Source organism: Macaca nemestrina, chromosome 13 (genome assembly GCF_043159975.1).
Source record: "Macaca nemestrina isolate mMacNem1 chromosome 13, mMacNem.hap1, whole genome shotgun sequence".
Classification (NCBI taxonomy): Eukaryota; Metazoa; Chordata; class Mammalia; order Primates; family Cercopithecidae; genus Macaca; species Macaca nemestrina.
In genome coordinates this window covers 64,131,335-64,150,703 of record NC_092137.1, presented here as the reverse complement: position 1 = coordinate 64,150,703, position 19,369 = coordinate 64,131,335, and the positions used below count along the sequence as shown (strand labels likewise).

The 19,369-nt window shown below is 38.6% G+C and overlaps 1 protein-coding gene across 6 annotated transcripts in view; it reads right to left on the bottom strand.

Moving 5' to 3' along the window:
- LOC105465134 (UDP-glucose pyrophosphorylase 2) overlaps nt 1–19,369 on the bottom strand; it is a 54,226-nt gene that overhangs the window by 6,181 nt on the left and 28,676 nt on the right. For all 6 annotated transcript variants that reach the window (XM_011713399.2, XM_011713398.2, XM_071076818.1 and 3 more), the window contains 2 exons: nt 2,707–2,892; nt 1,268–1,401 (listed from right to left, as the gene is read on the bottom strand). In XM_011713399.2, coding sequence (XP_011711701.1) covers nt 1,268–1,401; nt 2,707–2,892 — 320 coding nt within the window. The remainder of the gene's footprint in view (nt 1–1,267; nt 1,402–2,706; nt 2,893–19,369) is intronic.

The window sequence follows — 19,369 nt, the reverse complement described above, 5'->3', positions numbered from 1 at the left end:
ATGTCTCTATGGTTATAAAGATGGGAGGACCCATTATATTTTTAAAATATTAATGTTTTATGACTCTCCAAGAGGAGGGATATATCAAATAAATTTTCTCAAACCTATATAGTTGTGGGATGGTTCTTTTCCCTGAAAACTTATCTGGGAAAAACTGCCCATTCTTACAAATGGATATATTCAGGGGTGGATCTCTTTCTTTCCCAGAAAATAAGCACCAGGTTAGCATTCCAAGATGTCTGCTTCCCACCACTAGTGAGAAAGGTAAAGCTGGTGATGGGGCAAGAGGAAAACAGGAGCTAGCACTGCAACAGACTGAAGACCAGAAAATAAAGGCAAAACATCTGCGAAGTAAAAAAAAAAAAAAAAAAAGTAACCATGGGAAATAGATCTTAAAAACAACCAAACAAACGAATGGTACAACTGTAGAAATGTCCCTTTTTTATTTTTGAGATAGGGTCTTGCTCTGTTGCCTGGGCTGGAGTACAGTAGCACAAACATGTCTCATTACAGCCTCGACCTCCTGGGCTCAAGTGATACTCCCACCTCAGCCTCCCAAGTAGCTGGGGCTACAAGGGCACACCATCAATGCTAATTTTTTAATTTTTTTTGTAGAGATGAGGTCTCATTATGTTGCCCAGGCTAGTCTCAAACTCCTAGGCTCAAGCAATCCTCCTGCTTTGGCTTTCCAAAGTGTTGGAATTACAGGCATAAGCCAGCACACCCAGTCTCGAAATACCCCTTCTGTACAAGTTCATGTGGACTGATGTCCATCCCTTAAATGGAAGTCTTATTTCTCCAGTTTCCTGGCCTTCAGTCACAACTCATCATCTGAATTTACTTTTTACTCACTATTCCTCAAAAATTTTCTCCAGAATTTATTAAATTACCCCAAGCCCATAAAAGATGTTGAAGAAATTCCTTTCCATAGGAAAAGTTATCAATAATGTAGGAATATAAAAAGATTTTCACAGACCCACCTGGAGACCAAATATGCTCTCAGAAAGCAAATGCTTAAGCTATCCCCAAATATTCTGGACATGGAACAGAGTCTCAAGCAGACTGAATTTTAAGAACTGGAAGTTAGAGAACCAGAGTGATTATAACAATCACATTATCAACAAATGCTTAGCTTTTATGGGCATCAAACACTTGTGAACATCAATATTTGGTGCCTTTACATCTTGAGACTGCTCTGTTATAAACAAGATAAAGAAGTCCTTTCCCAGGAGTAACACACCCAGAGTTAATTTTTTACTCATTGTACCTGCTTTGATTGAAAGTGTAGATTTTCACACGACAATGATTGTACTTCTGTAGTATTTTTTTGGTATCTTCATCCGTGTTAAAAGAGTTCATTAAAACAAGAGGAACATCTGTATTGTAGGTTTTATTCAAATGCTAGGGAGGAAAATGACAATTAGATTACCCAGACTCACTTTTCTTTTGCTCAAATATGCAAAATTAATTCTTAAGGGTTAAATCATAAAATGTCCAAAACATCATCTGTATGTAGCCAAATATACAGATTTGACATAAAACTGCGCAGCATGAGCCAGACATTTTGCTAGGCAATTCACCATGCACTTGCTCATTAAATCACCACCCTCTGAGATAGAAACTACTGTCTGTATTTTACGGATGACTAAACTAAGGCCCAGACAGGTGGTGGGTCTGGCAATGGCAGAGGTGGGACCCCCACCTCCCCACCCCAGGCAGTTTGGGTCTGGAGCTTGTGTATAGCTACAGTGCTCTGTGGCCTTACTGGGTAGGCAAGTGCTGATTAAGCATTTACTCTATGTTAACATCTCTGTAGGGATGAAAGTACAAATGTGACAAAGGCATGGCTCCCTACTCTCAAAATTAATGATCAAAAATTTTGAATCACACCCCAACTGAAATCTTTTCAACCTCAGAAGAGCTAAGAGGCAACACAGAGTGTGAAGAAAACAAGGTCTTAGAAGTCAGACTGCCCTATGTTAAAATTTTAATTCTGCACTTACTAACTAGCTTGGGAACCTTGGACCAGTAACCAACCTCCTTGTGCTTTGGTTTCCTCATTGGTAAAATGGGGATCACAGTACTTAAGAGTTGTTGAGAGGAACAAATGAGTAAATTCATATCAAGAGCTCAGAATAATACTTGGTGGACAATAAGTGCTGAATACATGTTAGCCACTGCTACAACTAGCCGTTAGGATTATAGTTGCCAGCACCATACTAGGCAATAGGATAAGGAGATGGAAAAAATAAGGCCACTGCCCCAGAAGAGCTTATGGTATACGATTAATGACTTTGTCGTAAGAGAGAAGCCAAGAACAGTTCTTAGCATGCAGGGCCTGCAGCCAAATACATAACATCTTCCCCACCCTCCCAAAAGGGTTAATAAAGCAAGATCATCCCAGCCTTGATGAAGGCTGCCCCCAGAAAGAAAGTGGGTAGAAGGGTGGGATATCAAAAGAGAATCTCAACAGACCCAGAGATTTCAACAACCACAGGTGCTATTTAAGATCAAAAGCCTTTACATAACCTTAAGGATTTGCCCTTAAGAACACTAAACCTTTTTTCCACCAATAGAGACTAAAGATAGCAAGCTCTTTGGTTAGCTCAAATTCACATCTGCTACATTTTATAATATAACATTTATGATAACTTAAAAACTAAAAACTAGTTTAGTATCTCATGAAAAATGCTAAATGTTACTCACTTCAATTTGCTGAACAGTCAGATCCAGAAAAGTATTCTCATTCCTCACACCAATCAGACTTTTAGGGCCTTTGCAGCCCATGCTGGTTCCCAAACCACCATTGAGTTTCACCACCACTAGTTTGTTCAACACAGAAGATATATTATCAGGCAAGCCTCTGGCCTTTATCTTTTCATAGGGTTGAATCTGAAAGAAAAATAACATTATAGGAGTAATTTAAACAGCTTTAAAGGGACATTAAAACATATCAATCCCAGGGTTATTTCCATGCTTCCATAAAGTTTTGGTTTCTCTGGAAAATTTTAATCAACTTTTCTTTAATGTCAGAGGCCCTTGTGGTTCAAAATCAAGTACTTTAACAGGCAACTTCCCTTGCACACAGTAGTTCAGTGGATCATTTACTTTACAAAGGAGTATGAGAAGGGGGAAAAAGTTGTAGGCCCCATATATTGTCTGGCTGGTAAGAACATCCAGATCTCTTGGAGTATCTTCAAACACTCAGAATTCCCAATTTGTATCAACACAGCAAATGATCAAGTCATTTATTTAGACTCATCAAGTCTAAATATTTCTGGTGTATTATGGCTCTACTTCAATTCTGGAGAACCAGATACAAAATTACACATTATTCCTTCTACCACAGGAGGCAAATACCAAAACACACTTGTTCCTTGCCATTCTCTATTCAGTCATAAGTTTGCCTTTCAAAGGAAGGTGGCATAGACTTTTTGTCAAGTATGCACAAGGACAGAATTCCTTCCTCAAGAATTTAACTTTCAGGTGTCACCATATAAAAGCCAATACTGGAAAATTAAGTGTTGTCACTGTTCTAAGAAATGCCCTGGAAGGGAGGAAAAGAGCAAGAGGTGGGGCTAAAGAAAACCCCAACTCAATCTCCTCCCTAGCATCCTCATCTATTTCTGTGAGCAGAGGGCCTTAATCTATAACTTCTCCCTTATAGGAAAGGAACAGTGACAACTTACAGCAGAGGCCCAGATTCTTTTATTCAAAGCAGAGGCACAAGCAAGTCTAAACATCTTACAGTAAGAAGGAAACCTTTCAGAAAGATCACAATGTATTTTCTATCCATTTATGTGACATGTTTGCTGTTATTTTGTTTTAATGGAATAGGTCCTCAAACTGACTCTTCAGTTACATCCTGGTGTAGGACAGCTAACACATAATGGACTGAAAAAAGTAAAACTACCTCATAAGTGCTTTGTGGACATTAGCTGTTATTTGTTCTGCTACTGTAGGAACGCGTGTGTGTGTGTGTGAGAGAGAGAGAAATGTGTAGGTGTGACTGGGAAAGAACTTGACAGGCTCACACTCCAGTGATCTAAGCATATGGAAGCAAAAATCTCTTTATGCTTGGTCAGAGGAGAGGAGAGGAGACAGGAGAGGAAGGGAGGGGAGGGGAAGGAAAGACCACTGTGATGCAATGGCTGTAAGTAGTCAATTAATAGTTTAGAAGAGTCAGCAAATGGGACCAGGCCAAATGTTTTCCCATTATTTTGTAAAAGCCAAGAATTTCCATTTATCAGTTATTTTTCACTTCCTAGCAAGAACCTAATATTTACACAGGTCTCACAAGGATGTGAAAATCAGCTGAAAATCACCAAAACCTCCTAGTCCATGCATTCATTTTAGGTTAAATTGTTAGTTCAGAGATAGTGTTACCTATTTATGTTTTGACTACACTTAAAAAGAAAATAAGAGTACACAGAAGCTATTTTCCACACGGTAGGACAGGCCTGTCTTCCAATTTTACCTAAAATTTTTAATTGTGGCACATCACATACATAAAAGTTTATAAAAGATATAAAATATACATATACGGTTGAAAAAATAACTTTTTTTTTTTTTTTTTTTTGAGATGGAGTCTCGCTCTGTCCCCCTGGCTGGAGTGCAGTGGCCGGATCTCAGCTCACTGCAAGCTCCACCTCCCGGGTTCACGCCATTCTCCTGCCTCAGCCTCCGGAGTAGCTGAGACTACTGGCGCCTGCCACCACGCCCGGCTAATTTTTTTTTTGTATTTTTAGTAGAGACGGGGTTTCACCGTGTTAGCCAGGATGGTCTCGATCTCCTGACCTTGTGATCCACCCGCCTCGGCCTCCCAAAGTGCTGGGATTACAGGTGTGAGCCACCGCGCCCGGCCAACAATAACATTTTTAAAAAGGAACACTGCCATGCATCTGTCCCTAATCACATTCCTCTTCTACCCCTATGGGTAACCATCATCTGGACTTCTAGTCTATAGTTTTACCACCTATGTGTGTAACAATATTTTACGCCATTTTATTTGTCTCAAAACTTTAAAATAAATTGAATCATACTATAAAGTAAGACCCATCTTGTCATTACAATATCAGTAATTTCAACAAGGCATATCACTGGGTTTGTTGTTGATATTTGAATATTCTATTTCAACTAGGGGTAAACATTATCTAGATGTAACTTGGAGTGAAAATTTTCATGTAACATCAATATTTTATCAAAGTATAAATGCTTATTATAAAAGTAAAAATGGTACAATAATTCTGAAAGCTATTAATTTTATGTATAACAATTAATGTTTTCAAATCAATAAGTTAGAAAACAGAATGACAACAAACATAAAACTCAGTACATTAGATAGGTATCTGTAGGAAAATATCATTCCCTTTTTGAGGGAACAAATATTTATACAAATTTAAATAATAACGTGAGGCAGAAAATTCTAGATTACATCTTAATTCGAATCTTTACAGAAATGTTTGGAATACTAACATTCACAGCATTAAACAAAGTGAGCTTTAGGAACCATGTTTAATTTTTAGCTATTTGATTTGGGACATAAGTCATCAAGAAAAAGTACTAACAGGAACTTTTTTTTACCTCCAGTGAAAATGAATTAAAAACCAAATGTCAACATTGCTGCCTTAAAATTTCACCAGGAGAAAATAGAACTCCAAAATCATATGTATTCATGCTAAATCAGCTTTGATCCACACACGATAAATAACAGAAAGTTCTGGCTGGGTGCAAGGACTCACATCTGTAATCCCCGCACTTTGGGAGTCTGAGGCAGGAGGATCACTTAAAGCCCAGGAGTTTGAGAACAGCTTGGGCACTATGGTGAGACCTTGCCTCTACAAAAAAAAAAAATTTAATTACCTGAGCATGGTGGTGCATGCCTATAGTCCCAGGTACTCGGGAGGCTGAAGTGGGAGGACTGCTTGGGCCTCAGAGGCTATACAAATATATTTAAAGCACATAAAAATGATTTATATAGACTGCCAACCCTTTTAAGTAGGAGAAAACAAATATTTGCCCAAGTTCTGAGTCCTAGGTACAAAGTTCCTTGTAGAAACATGTTACTGGAAAGTTTTATTATAAATTTTAGTTAATGAAATTAAATGTGCTGCTTTTCTTTCCTGTACTTAGTCATGGAGACATAATCAGAGTGTTTTAAGTGTGAAAGCACAATACAATGATCAATTCAACAATGCTAAAAACACACCTGATTGAAGAAATATTAAAGATAAAAGTGTTATGCAATTATCAATGACAAATAGGGTGAGAGAATGATTTAGGAATCACCAACATTCAGTGTTTCACCCATACTTTTCACCTGCTGGCTATGAGCTGAGAGATGATGGGTCACTCTCATCATTCTGCTTCAAAGACAAGCTATCAGAGAACATTTGCTTATATGAGATGTTCACACAAGATGGAACGGCAGTTATTACATTTTATATAGGCTGTCTGCACAAAAAAAAGGCCCAAAATTATGCTTTGGAAGTAACAAAACCAACACAGCAGGACTTACTAACAACAGTTCAATTGCCAGAACCTGCTAAGAAGTAACCAACTTATGTGTCCTAAGCATGCAGACTTCTTACAAGATACGCTGTGAAGATCTTCTACTCATTCTGTTTTAGAGAAAATGTAAAAATGTATGTTTATGCAATGAAAACTGATATTCAGAGACACACTTGTCAAGAGAGCCATTACTCCATCGCCAAATTTCTAGATCCAAAATCTAAGATCTCAAGTGATTGTGGGGAGGAACAAGTGCATGCTGAAATATTTTTGAAAACGCACACAAAATAAGGTAATATAAATGAGAAAGTATTCAGAAATTATCTGTCAACATGCACAAAACTTCAGTTTGTGAGATAACTTCAAGGAAATGGCATCACTGCCATAAATTAATGAAGTTTACAAGCTCAGGATACTGAGAGGACAGAGCTTTACTTCAGTCAGTTACTATTAGAGAGGAAGGAAAACTTAACATCATGGCATCTATATCATAATCAGCACATTCACTACTAGCAAAAATAGTTGGAAAATATCTTGCTCCTCCAACAACCTCCATTGACCAAAGTAAGTCCATTTACTGTTACAGATGTGCATTATGGTGACCGCAAATGCAATCTACCAGATAACCATGTTGATGAACTATGGTTCTTGCACTGTAACATCAACATGTTAAAGCTTGGTTACTAAATTTCTAAATAGAACTGTAACAACTGCAATTTCTTTGTTATCCCAAAAACTTATTCTATGATGGTGATCTAGATTCTCAGCCTCATACTGATTTTAACACTAGGACATTTGGCCTTCAGCCAAAAGGTATACTAAATATACTTCTAGTTTTAACTCAAATATCCCTAAGGTTGGCATCTTAAGAAACTGAGTTTGAATTTAAAATGTAATTCTGAATACTGTTCAAATATTTGGTATAAAATAAAATGAGCTGATCCATGGACAACATTCAGAATTCAAAAACCAAGTTAATAAAGACTTTTGGGAACAGGTCCTAGCAACTCACAATATAAAGACTTATTTACCATTCAAGTAAGTGCCAAATTTCTCTGTGATGTGTTGTATTTATAACCTTGCATGCTAAGTTAAGGGGGCAGAAAGTCACCCCACCTCTCAAAATGTCAAGGAACCATGGTTCTTTATGTGGTGCTTTCAATAATACCTTCTTGTCTTGCTATATCCAACCCTTAAAAGCAGCTAATTAAATGTAGGTCTGTTAAGGAATTTGTTAACCATAGAGGACTCTCAGAATAACTGTGGAAAGGAAAGAAGTAACAGGGTATGAAGACAGGAGAAATATTTAAAGTGGTCAAGATAATGTTACTGTTGGAAGCCGCCAGGGGAGGTCTTTCACTGATGTTTCCTGACATACCCAGCCCCTACCCACCACCACCCCTCAACAGACACAGAGGTGTGCACAAAGGCACTAGTCATTCCATTCCAGGAAGCCAGGACACTTTTTGTCTAAAGCTTATTACACGTTAAATTTGGTGGTAAGCACAGCTTTCCATCACACAAATCACCCTGTATCAGCAGAGGTGCTCTTTCTTGGTGACACTGTCCACACTCTCTACCAGGCACCTAACCAAGCAGTCCCACAGAGCTTTGTTCAGTTCAACAAGCCAAGGGGCTATGTGTTAGAAAATTGCTTAGCAACAGCTGAAGTCACAGAGGACACACCTAGTCACAGAGACAAGTTTTAGGCCTGCCTTCCACTTTCCCTACTTAGCTCCCCCAGGAGAATGCACAAAGACATTTACTCAAAGATGGCTAGTGTTCAGAGACCATCAGGGAGCATCACATACTGCTGGATACAGCCTCAATGTTACTCTGACTGAATCACTTTAGTCAGTCACTAGTGCAATCTTTGTGCTCTCAATCCTAGTCACCCTGTTTCTTTCTTTCCCAAAACATGAATAAAATTCAGTGTTCTAAGACCTCTACTGCAACTAAACAGACAGGAGGGAAAACTCCACAGGTGATGTGGGGCAAACCGCATGAGGCTCCTGGCAAAAGGTCCAGAGGAGGCCAGGCCACTCATGTTCTCCTCTCACTGGTGGAAAAGAATTTGCCAAATAGCTAACGTCCTCTGGGGAATAAGCGAAAGAAAGTAATTGGCAGTCTACTGAAGAACATGCTCTCAACGACATTCAGCCCTCTAGGATGTCAATGTAGTTTTTCTGCAGAAAGTGGAATGAGATTTTTAAAAAGATCTTTTTAAAACTATCTACCACGATCTGTACCTTGCCAAGTTTGTTCACAACTTAGTTTCCAGTTAGAAGAAAAGCCAAATTCATCACACAGTCACAGACACACTGTTCCCATTAGTAATAGGATAACCCAGTTCTTGGTAGCATATTTGTGCTATTTCTGGAGACATTGCCAAACACCCAAAGCAAGCTAACAGTACCTGCCCTGTATGCTTCACAAGGGTATGATTATTGCAATCTGAAAGAATTTTTTTCAACAAAAGCAAGTTTGCTTGAAGGGAAATGAGCTGTGTAAACAGTTAACAAATTAGGAATGCCACTCCATATGTACAGAAAGTGTTCCAAGAACACTGGCTTATTCACTAAACCCTTACTGCACAGGGTTTGTGTGCCAAATTCTGTGCTAGTCACTTTCATGTACTATTTCACATTTCTAAAGGTAATAACCAAAATCTAGATCATTTGCAAGATCCTACAAATTTACTTTATAACAGAAAAGTCATACCTAGAATAATGTTTTTGTCCGGTTGTGTTGCCATAAAGGAATCCCTGAGGCTGGGCGGTTTATTTAAAAAAGAGGTTTATTTGGTGCACAGTTCTGCAAGCTGTACAAGAAAGAAGCATGGTGTCAGTCAGCATCTGCTTCTGGTGAGCACCTCCAGAATCTTCCACTCATAGTGGAAAGCAGAGGGGAGCTGGTTTGTAGAGATCACATGGTGGGAAGCAAGAGAAAAGGGAGGGAGATGCCAGGCGTGTTTGTTTTTTTTTTTTGTTGTTGTTGTTTTTAACAATCAGCTCTCACTATAACTAATGGAGAACTCATTCATCACCACAAGGACAGCACCAAGCCATGTATGAAGGATCCGTTCCCATGACCCAAACACCTCCCACTTTGCTAAGTTGCTAAATCCTATCAATAACATCAGTACTTCTTATCTGCACTCGCAGATACATATGACACAACAGAGCACTCCCTAAACCTTGAAGTGCTCTATTCCCCTTGACCTATGAAACACCATACTCTGTTTTCCTCCTTTTTCTGCCTGCTCCTTGAAAATCTCATTCTAAGTAGACCTCCTCTTCTACGCAATCAGCTTCAATTACTCCTGTCTCTATGGCAACATAACATACTCGGCTGCTAAGACAGAAGCCTGCTCATATGTGATCAATGACCAAGTCCTGTCAGTCTCATGACCTGTGTTATTGCAGTGGTCTCTATGATCCTTTACCTCTTTCCAACCCACCCTCCATCTCTCAAGTGGTAATCTTTTAAAAAAAATTTGGCATGTTCCCCTTCTTATTGCATCATTCACAAAATAAAGCACTGGTATGGCATGCCAGAGATTATTAGCTGCCTACCCCAACATCATTTTTTTCCCTTTCACTTTAGAACCCTGACTTTCAGCTGGGCACACTGCCATCCAGAATAAAAGACTCAATTTCCAGTCTCCCTTGCAGCTATTTGTGCCAAAGTTCTGGTCAATATAATTAACTAGAAGTGAATTAAAAGATTTCCAGGAAATCTCTGTGAAAGGGCAGGGTCTGTGCCATCTTCCTTCTTCCTGCTGTTTGGACTAGAGGCATGATGAATAGTGTTCATTCTGGTGGCCATCTGGACCAAGAGGAGATACTCTAAGGATGGCAGAGCAGCCAGACAGAGAAGCCCAAGTTTCTGATGACCACATAATTGTCCTACCAACTGTGGATTGCCTCTCTCCAGATCTATTGTATTATTCTGGGTTTCTCTATTCTATGTAGCTGAATCTAATCCTAATTAGAAGACAGAGTTTGCAAGGTCCTTAATGATTTGACCTTTTTTACCTTCCACTCTTTCTTCTCCTACTCCCCCTAACATGCTGCTCCAAGAACACGGAGCATTGGGTTCTCTTAACATACCACATCTCTTGCTTGTAAGGCCTCGCACTTTTTCCCCTCACACAACTTCACCAACTACTTTATCTTTCTCCTCCACATCTCAGCTAAGACTGGCAATTTACAGGTTTTATGAGTCGACAGGTACTTGTGAAGATAAAAAAATGGACCCTCTTTCAGACTAGTTCACCACCCCCCGAAAAACAAAATGTTTGCTTACAATTTACTTCACTACATTGGAAATTTCATTCACAGAACATAAAATTAATCTTAGTAAGAGAAGTAATTTATTTCCCAGTGAAAATTAATGTGCAAATAGAGTAAAAAATAAACTTTACCTCTCTCCAAACTAAGTTTCAATGAGAAGGCTTCTGTTTGGCTTGAATAAGAAGTTGATGCTGTGATGTGGTTTGAGATGATTACATGCATACCATCTTTAACTGCCATTCCATTTTGACTTTTCTTTTTGATAGTCACAAGTGCTGAAAACCCTAATGCGCTCAAAAGCAAGTTCCCACAACTTTTGTTCTGATAGTTGTATGCAGCCTGTGCTACAAACACCAGAATTCTCTAAGACTCTGAGAACTGAGTGATTCATGTGTGTCCTGTATCTTTGAAAGTCAATAAGGTCATCTTTGCAGAAGTCTGCATCATTCATGCAGGATTGCACCATCCTGGATGTACGGCTCACAGATGCAGAAGAAGGTGAAATTGCAGTAATATGTGGAGCTCACTCTCCTCTGCAGCAGGACCAGAAGTGCTGGCTAGCATCATAGACACTCTACTGGCATACAGAGCACCAACACCTTGTCCAGCAAGTTTTGCTTGGCTTAGACATGTTATCATTTAAAAAACAGTTTCAGAAGAGGTTCGTAAATCTTTTTTTTTTTTTTTTTTTTTGAGGGCACCGGCACACAATAGCTGGCTGTACTGAGAAATGTCTGAAATTGCAAGGACATGCTGAAGGGAAATTATGTAGTTGCTGTTTCCTCCATGACCCGATTCAATAAACTACATCAATTCCAACATGAATGATATCATTTGACAAAAAGCCTCCTTTAAAATTGAATGAGGCATTAAAGTATAGTAACTGAGAGAGAACACAGGCTTTAATGCCAGGCTACCTGGGTTTCTTAGAATCCACAACTTATTCTGGCAAATTATTTAACCACTCTAAGTCTTTTTCATTTACTTCATTAATTTGCTATGAAGATAAATGAGATAATGCATATAAAGTGCTTAGCAAAGTGCCTGGCCCCATAGTAAGTACGCAAATGTTGGCTGGTATTATTATTGCTTCACTGATTCAGACACACTCCCTTCACCCCTACCCAACATTTTAACGTTTCTGAAAACAGGATCCACCATATAACCAATAGGTTCTTACAGTTAGTTGGTTGATTTCTTTTCTTTTTTAGTGGTACATAAAAGGTGTAACTTATAAACAATGGCCCAAATTTTATGAAATACCATATTGAATTTCTAGGTTTCAAGTCATGAACTAGCTGAATGATCTCCCAGACATGGGCTTCAGCCAAAGTTTCTCTCCAGTCATGTGTAGCCTGAGGATATTAAGACAGAGTTCAACGACTATGGTCTGTGAGAGCTGCCACTTGTTTTCATAAAGTTTTATTGGAACATAGTTTACATATAGTCTACGGCTATTTTCATGCTACCATGGCTGAATTGAGTAATCATCCCCAGACTGTATGGCCTATAAAGCCTAAGATATTTACTATCTGCCCCTTACAGAAAAGGTCTGCCGACCCCTGGTTTAAGAAAGTCTTCTGGGAAAAACCCAAGTTTTGATAGTATTTCTCCCTTTTCAAACCATGCTGCTTCTCCTAAAATAGCACCATACTGCCTGAGACGCCTCAGGATGGCCAGAGAAAAGAGGGTCTCTCTAAGGCTATATGTTGGCTTCATGCTTCCCCTGGCAAGAACACTGCCATATAAACAACCCCCTAGGGCTTTTGTATGTTCTCAAATTTCCCCAGGAAAGCAAAACCAGTAATATGTAATTAGTAACAGAAATCAGGCAATTTTCAAAGCAACAGAAAGAAAACTTGAGATTTAAAAAGGTTTTTGTGGCCGTGCACAGTGGCTCATGCCTGTAATCCCAGCACGTTGGGAGGCGAAGGTGGGCGGATCACCTAAGGTGAGAAGTTCAAGACCAGCCTGGCCAACATGGCGAAAACCTGTCTACTAAAAGTACAAAAATTAGCCGGGCGTGGTGGCAGCCGCCTGTAATCCCAGCTACTCAGGAGGCTGAGGCAGGAAACTTGCTTGAACCCGGGAGGCGGAGGTTACAGTGAGCCAAGATCGCGCCACTGCACTCTAGCCTGGGCGATAAAAGCAAGGAGGGAAAAAAAAAAAAGGCTTTTGTCCACTTGTGAGTCATCTAAAGTAATCAAATTCATAGAGACAGAAACCAGAATGGCACTTGCCAGGGGATTAGGGGAGGGGGAGTAGAAGGGAATGGGGAACTGTTCGTTCTTTAATGCTTCAGAGTCGCAGTTTTACAAGATGAAAAAGTTCTGAAGATTGGCCAATTTAAAATTTAATTAAAAAATATTTTGTGTGTGTATGTGCAGTCACACATGTATGCCCCATCAAGCACCAAAAGGCAAAAGTATCACTTCCTTTAGAAGCCATTTGTGACCCTCATCCCTAGTAGTGAATCTGGTGCAGCTCCTGGCTTCAGGCGCTACTGCCTCCTATCACAGCAATTCTTATAGTCTCCAAACTGCCTGCTAAGTTCTCTGACTCTGTTATACGACCTTAAACTCCATAAGGGTAGTAACTGCCACTTGATACTCCCCACCATATTCATCACCTTTAACTAACGGGTTAGCTGCACTCAAACATTTGTGACTAAGTGAATAAATGAATGAAACAAACAGCTATTAATTAATGAAATCTGTTCTCTGAGAATTATTCCTTGTCCTACTTTTAAATCTTTATTTTAAAACAAAAGTGGTTTGATCACTGATTAGAAACCAGATTACAACCACCTACTACTTTAATTCAAAAAATAAAATACTGGATCAACAGACATTATATACAAGTTTGATGAAAGAAAATCTAAATAGAAAATTTTGCTTTGCATAAGAAATTTTATAGGTCATAAAACTAGTACAGGAATTACAGAGCAATCCCTCTGTAATAAACAAATAGAATGCACAATCACATATTACAAGCCTGGAAAAGTAAATTTCCTAAGAAAGTTTTTTGTCTTCTACCACTTATAATTTATAAGCAAAGCAAATTATCAAATCAAGTACATACTTTTATTTTCCCAGCTATTAACTCCCATATCTTTGGGGTTTTTAAAAATTAATTTTAGGGCCACGCATGGTGGCTCATACCTGTAACCCCAGCACTTTGGGAGGCCGAGGCAGGTGGATCACGAGGTCAGGAGATCGAGACCATCCTGCTAACACGGTGAAACCCCGTCTCTACTAAAAATACAAAAAATTAGTTGGGTGTAGTGGCAGGCACCTGTACTCCCAGCTACTCGGGAGACTGAGGCAGGAGAATGGCGTGAACCCGGGAGGCGGAGCTTGCAGTGAGCTGAAATCGCGCCATTGCACTCCAGCCTGGGTGACAGAGCAAGACTCCGTCTCAAAAAAAAATAGTAATTTTAATTATTCTAAAATAAACGTTACTAACCTATGGAAAGGAAAACGTGAAGGCAATTTTTCCAGTGGTGGATTGAATCAGTTGACATATTCATAATCCTCACAGTCCAAAGGCAAAAATTTGTAACATTTTTACATGTAAGTAAACAGGTCTTTTCTTTTTTTTTTTTCTTTTTTTTTTTTTGAGATGGAGTCTCGCTGTGTCTCCCAGGCCGGAGTGCAGTGGCGTGATCTCGGCTCACTGCAAGCTCCGCCTCCCGGGTTCACGCCATTCTCCCGCCTCAGCCTCCCAAGTAGCTGAGACTACAGGCGCCCGCCACCACGCCCAGCTAGTTTTTTTTTTTTTTTGTATTTTTAGTAGAGACGGGGTTTCACCATGTTAGCCAGGATAGTCTCGATCTCCTGACCTCGTGATCCACCCGCCTCGGCCTCCCAAAGTGCTGGGATTACAGGCTTGAGCCACCGCGCCCGGCAAACAGGTCTTTTCAAAGAGCTAGTTAGAAATCTTGGCACCAACACTGTCCTCCAAACAACTACATACACCAGTACTAACCCAATCATTCATGCTCAATATCCTTCAATATAATCTGCTACTTCAGCAGTTACTAAAGTCAGCCTTAGTAAAATTCTAAGCAAAAACTATATATTTGGGAGCCAGAATCATAAAAGCCACTTATTTTCAGTCTAAATTTTGCACTGTATTCTCTAGGAAGCCAAACTTGAATAGTGTGCCTTTTTGTTATATTAAAGCATCATAGCAATTCAAAATCCAATGACCGATTACTACAAATAAAAGATTAGTTCTCTATTAAATGTTTCAAACAGCAGTTAACACAACAGCCAATGGAAAAATGATCAACCTGCTAATAAATAAAAATCTAAAGAAAAATTTAGAAATTTAAAAATATTTTTCATTTCAACTGGCAAATATGTTTTAAAGTGATATTATTAAATGCTTTAATAAATACAGTGAGATTGGCAATAAAACAGACTGTAGGTCTCTACTCAAATGTCAACTTAGAGAGAACTTCTCCACTCAGCCTATCTAAAATATTACCTCTACCCCTTCATTCTCTGTTCCTTTATCTTTCTTTTTCTTTATTTCACTTATCACTACTTGAAATCACATTACATATTTTTCATTGTCCACTTTTTTACTAGATTGTAAACTAGAAACTAGATGAGTGGAGGGTTTTATCATTATGGTTCTCTACTAATATACATACACTTGGTGCTCAAAAAATAGCTGTTAGACCAACTAATTAATATGACTGGGAGTGCAAATTGATATACTCTTTTTGAGATGGAGTTTCACTCTTGTTGCCCAGGCTAGAGTGCAATGGCACAATCTCAGCTCATTGCCTCTCAGGTTCAAGCGATTCTCCTGCCTCAGCCTCCCAAGCAGCTGGGATTACAGGCACATGCCACCACGCCTGGCTAATTTTTCTATTTTTAGTAGAGATGGGGTTCCGCCATGCTGGCTAGTCTCAAACTCCTGACCTCAGGTGATCTGCCCACCTCAGCTTCCCAAAGTGCTGGGATTACAGGTGTGAGCCAGTGCGCCCAGCCTGATACACTCTTTTTGGAAAGCAATTCGAAATACATAACAAAACCTTCAAAAAGTTCATATCCTCTGAAGAAAACACCATTTCTGAATATTCTTAGAAAATTCAGAAATGTAAAGTTTTACATTTATTACACGGTTTTTATAATAGCAAAAAATCGGAACCAACCTACCCAACTATAAAAGAATCCCCAGAAGTAACACACGCTGATACGCTCACACTACCGTCAACTACAGTATTTCCTTCAAGTGATTAACTGAATCCATTGTCTTATTTTCAACCATCAAGAAATTAAGAAAAGACATTTCATTTCCAAGGTTTTGCCATGCTTAATGATAGATGATCAAAGAACCGATCCTATGATGGCCATCAACCATCCTTCCTAAAATTTCACCTAAACTTTGACAACTTAATGCCAAGGACACTGTGCAAAGCCTCCTCAGCCCACTAAACACCACATAATGAACACACACCAATTCTTTAAACATGTCCACCTCCACACAATATGAAAACAGGTACTTAATTATTTTAATAGCTACAACAGTTCTCTAAGACAAGCCCTACTTCTTACATTTATCTTGAGTTTGGTAGACACAGAACCTATAAACATGGTTGAAGTTGCTGGTTAAAGGTAATTCTACATATAACCTAGCGCTTTCAGTATGTGAATCTAGATATCCTTCAATAAAACTCATCAAACAAAATAGTCACCTAAGCATGTTCATAATGTTGTTTAGTCTCATCGACCTGACAGAATAGAGGCCTCCTGCAATCCTGAAGGTTAAAGAATTAGCTAAAGCGTATCTTTGCGATAACAAAAATTTGTTAGGATAGATGAGCTTATTTAACACAATGAAACCTGCAGACTAACAACATGTTTGATAAAGAAAATTATAAGAATGTAAATATGGTTCTTCTACTTGATAGAATATTTTGCTAAAAATAAAAACAAAGTATTAAATTATTCATGAATCATAAATGAAATATACATCAAATTAAGTACACTGATAACAAATATATAAACATATATTTAAAACCAAAGGCGAAGAATAAATATGAAAGTTATAGAATTTTAAGAAGAAGCACAATCTAGACTCTTAATTCCATTGTTTTTACTGTGCCCAGCATAATACCTGACATATAGGAGGCACTTCATAAATATTTGTTGAATGTGTAATGATAGCAACCTTTGCTATGGTGGAGCCTTTGCCAGAATGCCTGGCACACAGCAAAAGCTTTTATGAATTTTGTCAATAATCCTCACTAAAATCCTATGAAGTAGGTTCTTTTATTATTTCTGCTTTTTATGAGTCAGGAAACCAAACTTTAAGCAGTTAAATAACTTGCCCAGTGTTACATGGCTAAGGAGCAATGAGGCTAGGACAAATCTCTTAAGCCTGTTTTTTAATCTTACTGCCATTACAAACAAATTGAAAAAAAGTGTTAAATACACTGAAGGCAGAATGAATTCAAAATGTATACGCAGGTGGTCTTTGTAATAGTAGGATTTTTTAGTGATTTACATAGAGCTTGAAGTAATTTCTCAGAAACCTGTTCACTGTGCACTTGGTTAAGATTATAGCTCTCTATCATAAAATTACGGATTTTAAAACTATAAAAATTCACACAATAAACATCATAAATATACACAAATTAAACTACAAGGTCAGTTATCCCTGAGAAAGGGTGTTAAAAATAAAAAAATAAAAAACCAGGGAAATGTCAAAGTAGCCACTTTAATAACAGTGACCAAGAACCATGAGAAATCAGTATTTCCTATGTAATTTGGGGTTTCAGATTGAGGAATTTAAAGCACAGCTACTCCCTATTTGCTTCCTAAAAAATACATTCCGCCTAGCCTGCTATAAGGTACAGGACCAACCTTCTATCCCCTGTGTTTTCCAGCATCTTCTTATTTCAGCCACAATGATCTCCCAATTGACCATGAGCTTGCGGCATGGCCCCTACTTACCTTGCCTACCTTCATTTCCCACCTATTTGCATTCTTATTTTCCAGGAGTACTATAAAAATTACAGTTCTTAGAGCACCTTCTGTTCTCTCATGCCTGTGGGCCTTTGCATACCACCTTCTCTTAAACCTGAAGTTATCTACCCCTGATTTTTTGGGCAAACTCTTACTCATACTTCAAGTCTCAGCTCTAACATTACCTCTTATCCTTAACTTGATTAGGACTTCACCAACTCACCAGCTGCTCCTTCTCCTGCTATACTGAGCACGTATACCAGAAACGCACTCATTTAATTATTTAAAACATCTGAACAAGTAGTCAGTTAATTTTAAAAATAAGTGCAAGCATAGAATCATGAAAAACTTTTAGATACATTAACTATTTTAACTCTTTACAAATAAGCCTACACTCATTCACCAAGGTCTTTTGCTTAGTTATAGCACTAATCTGTTGACCAGAGCTGTGTGTCATATTTCTTATATAAGCCACATCAATAATATACATTCGGCGATTTTGTTTCTTCCAAGTGGACCAAGAGCTTAGACATTTGTGAAACAATTTGCATGCAGAAGAATCATTCTAGATTTATGCAATTTTCCCAGTCTTTCATAGTTGTCACACCTACTCAACATGTTTTTGTTTTGTTTTGTTTTGTTTGCTATTCATCTTTATCCATGTTTCCCAAAGCATTCAATTCAGTTTTCATAGTAAGAGTTTTTAAAAACTCATTTCACTAGTTTATATAAAATTTAATTATATTATGTCATTATAACCAAGATAACTAGCATGAACACATTTGAGAACAAGCACAATTAACTTTGGTGAGCAAGCCACTCACTTTGGTGGGAGAACATATGCATAATAAAAAGTAGACCCAAGGCCAGGTGAGGTCACTCACACCTATAATCCCAGCACTTTGGGAGACCTAGGCAGGAGAATCGCTTGAGCCCAGGAGTTACCAGCCTGGGTAACACAGTGAGACCTTGTCTTTACAAAAAATTGGAAAATTAGATGGGCATGCTGGCACATGCCTGTAGCCCCAGCTACTCAAGAGGCCGAGGCAGGAGGATCCCTTGAGCCTACAAGTTCAAGGTAACAATGAGCTATGGTCACACCACTGCACTTCAGCCTGGGCAACACAGTGAGACTCTGCCTCTTTAAAAAAAAAAAAAAAAAAAAAAAAAGTAGACCCAAGCATTCTGAGAATGGAGAACACCAGTTATTCTCTCTAGGTAGAAGCCAGTGAGTGAAATATCTCCTGAACCACATTCATAGCTATTGCCCAGTTGCACAAGAAACATACTTTTGTGCAAACATCTCACTAAACCAAAAGTTCAGAACTGGCTTGCTATTGCATGCCTGTGTTATGATTCCTTCAGTCCTCTAGGCAGCTGGGCAGGGCTGGAGGCAGCCACAGTCTCCTTCCCAACTAAACGGTCTTTTATACTGACCCTACTCATTTTCTACGTAAGTAACATAGGAAAATTTGGGAAACACTGTATTGTACAAAATTTTAAGTTCTTTAAGGGGAGTGACTGTCTTTATTTCTGCATTTCCAATAATTAAAATAAAACAGTGGGTATTTGATAGGTTTG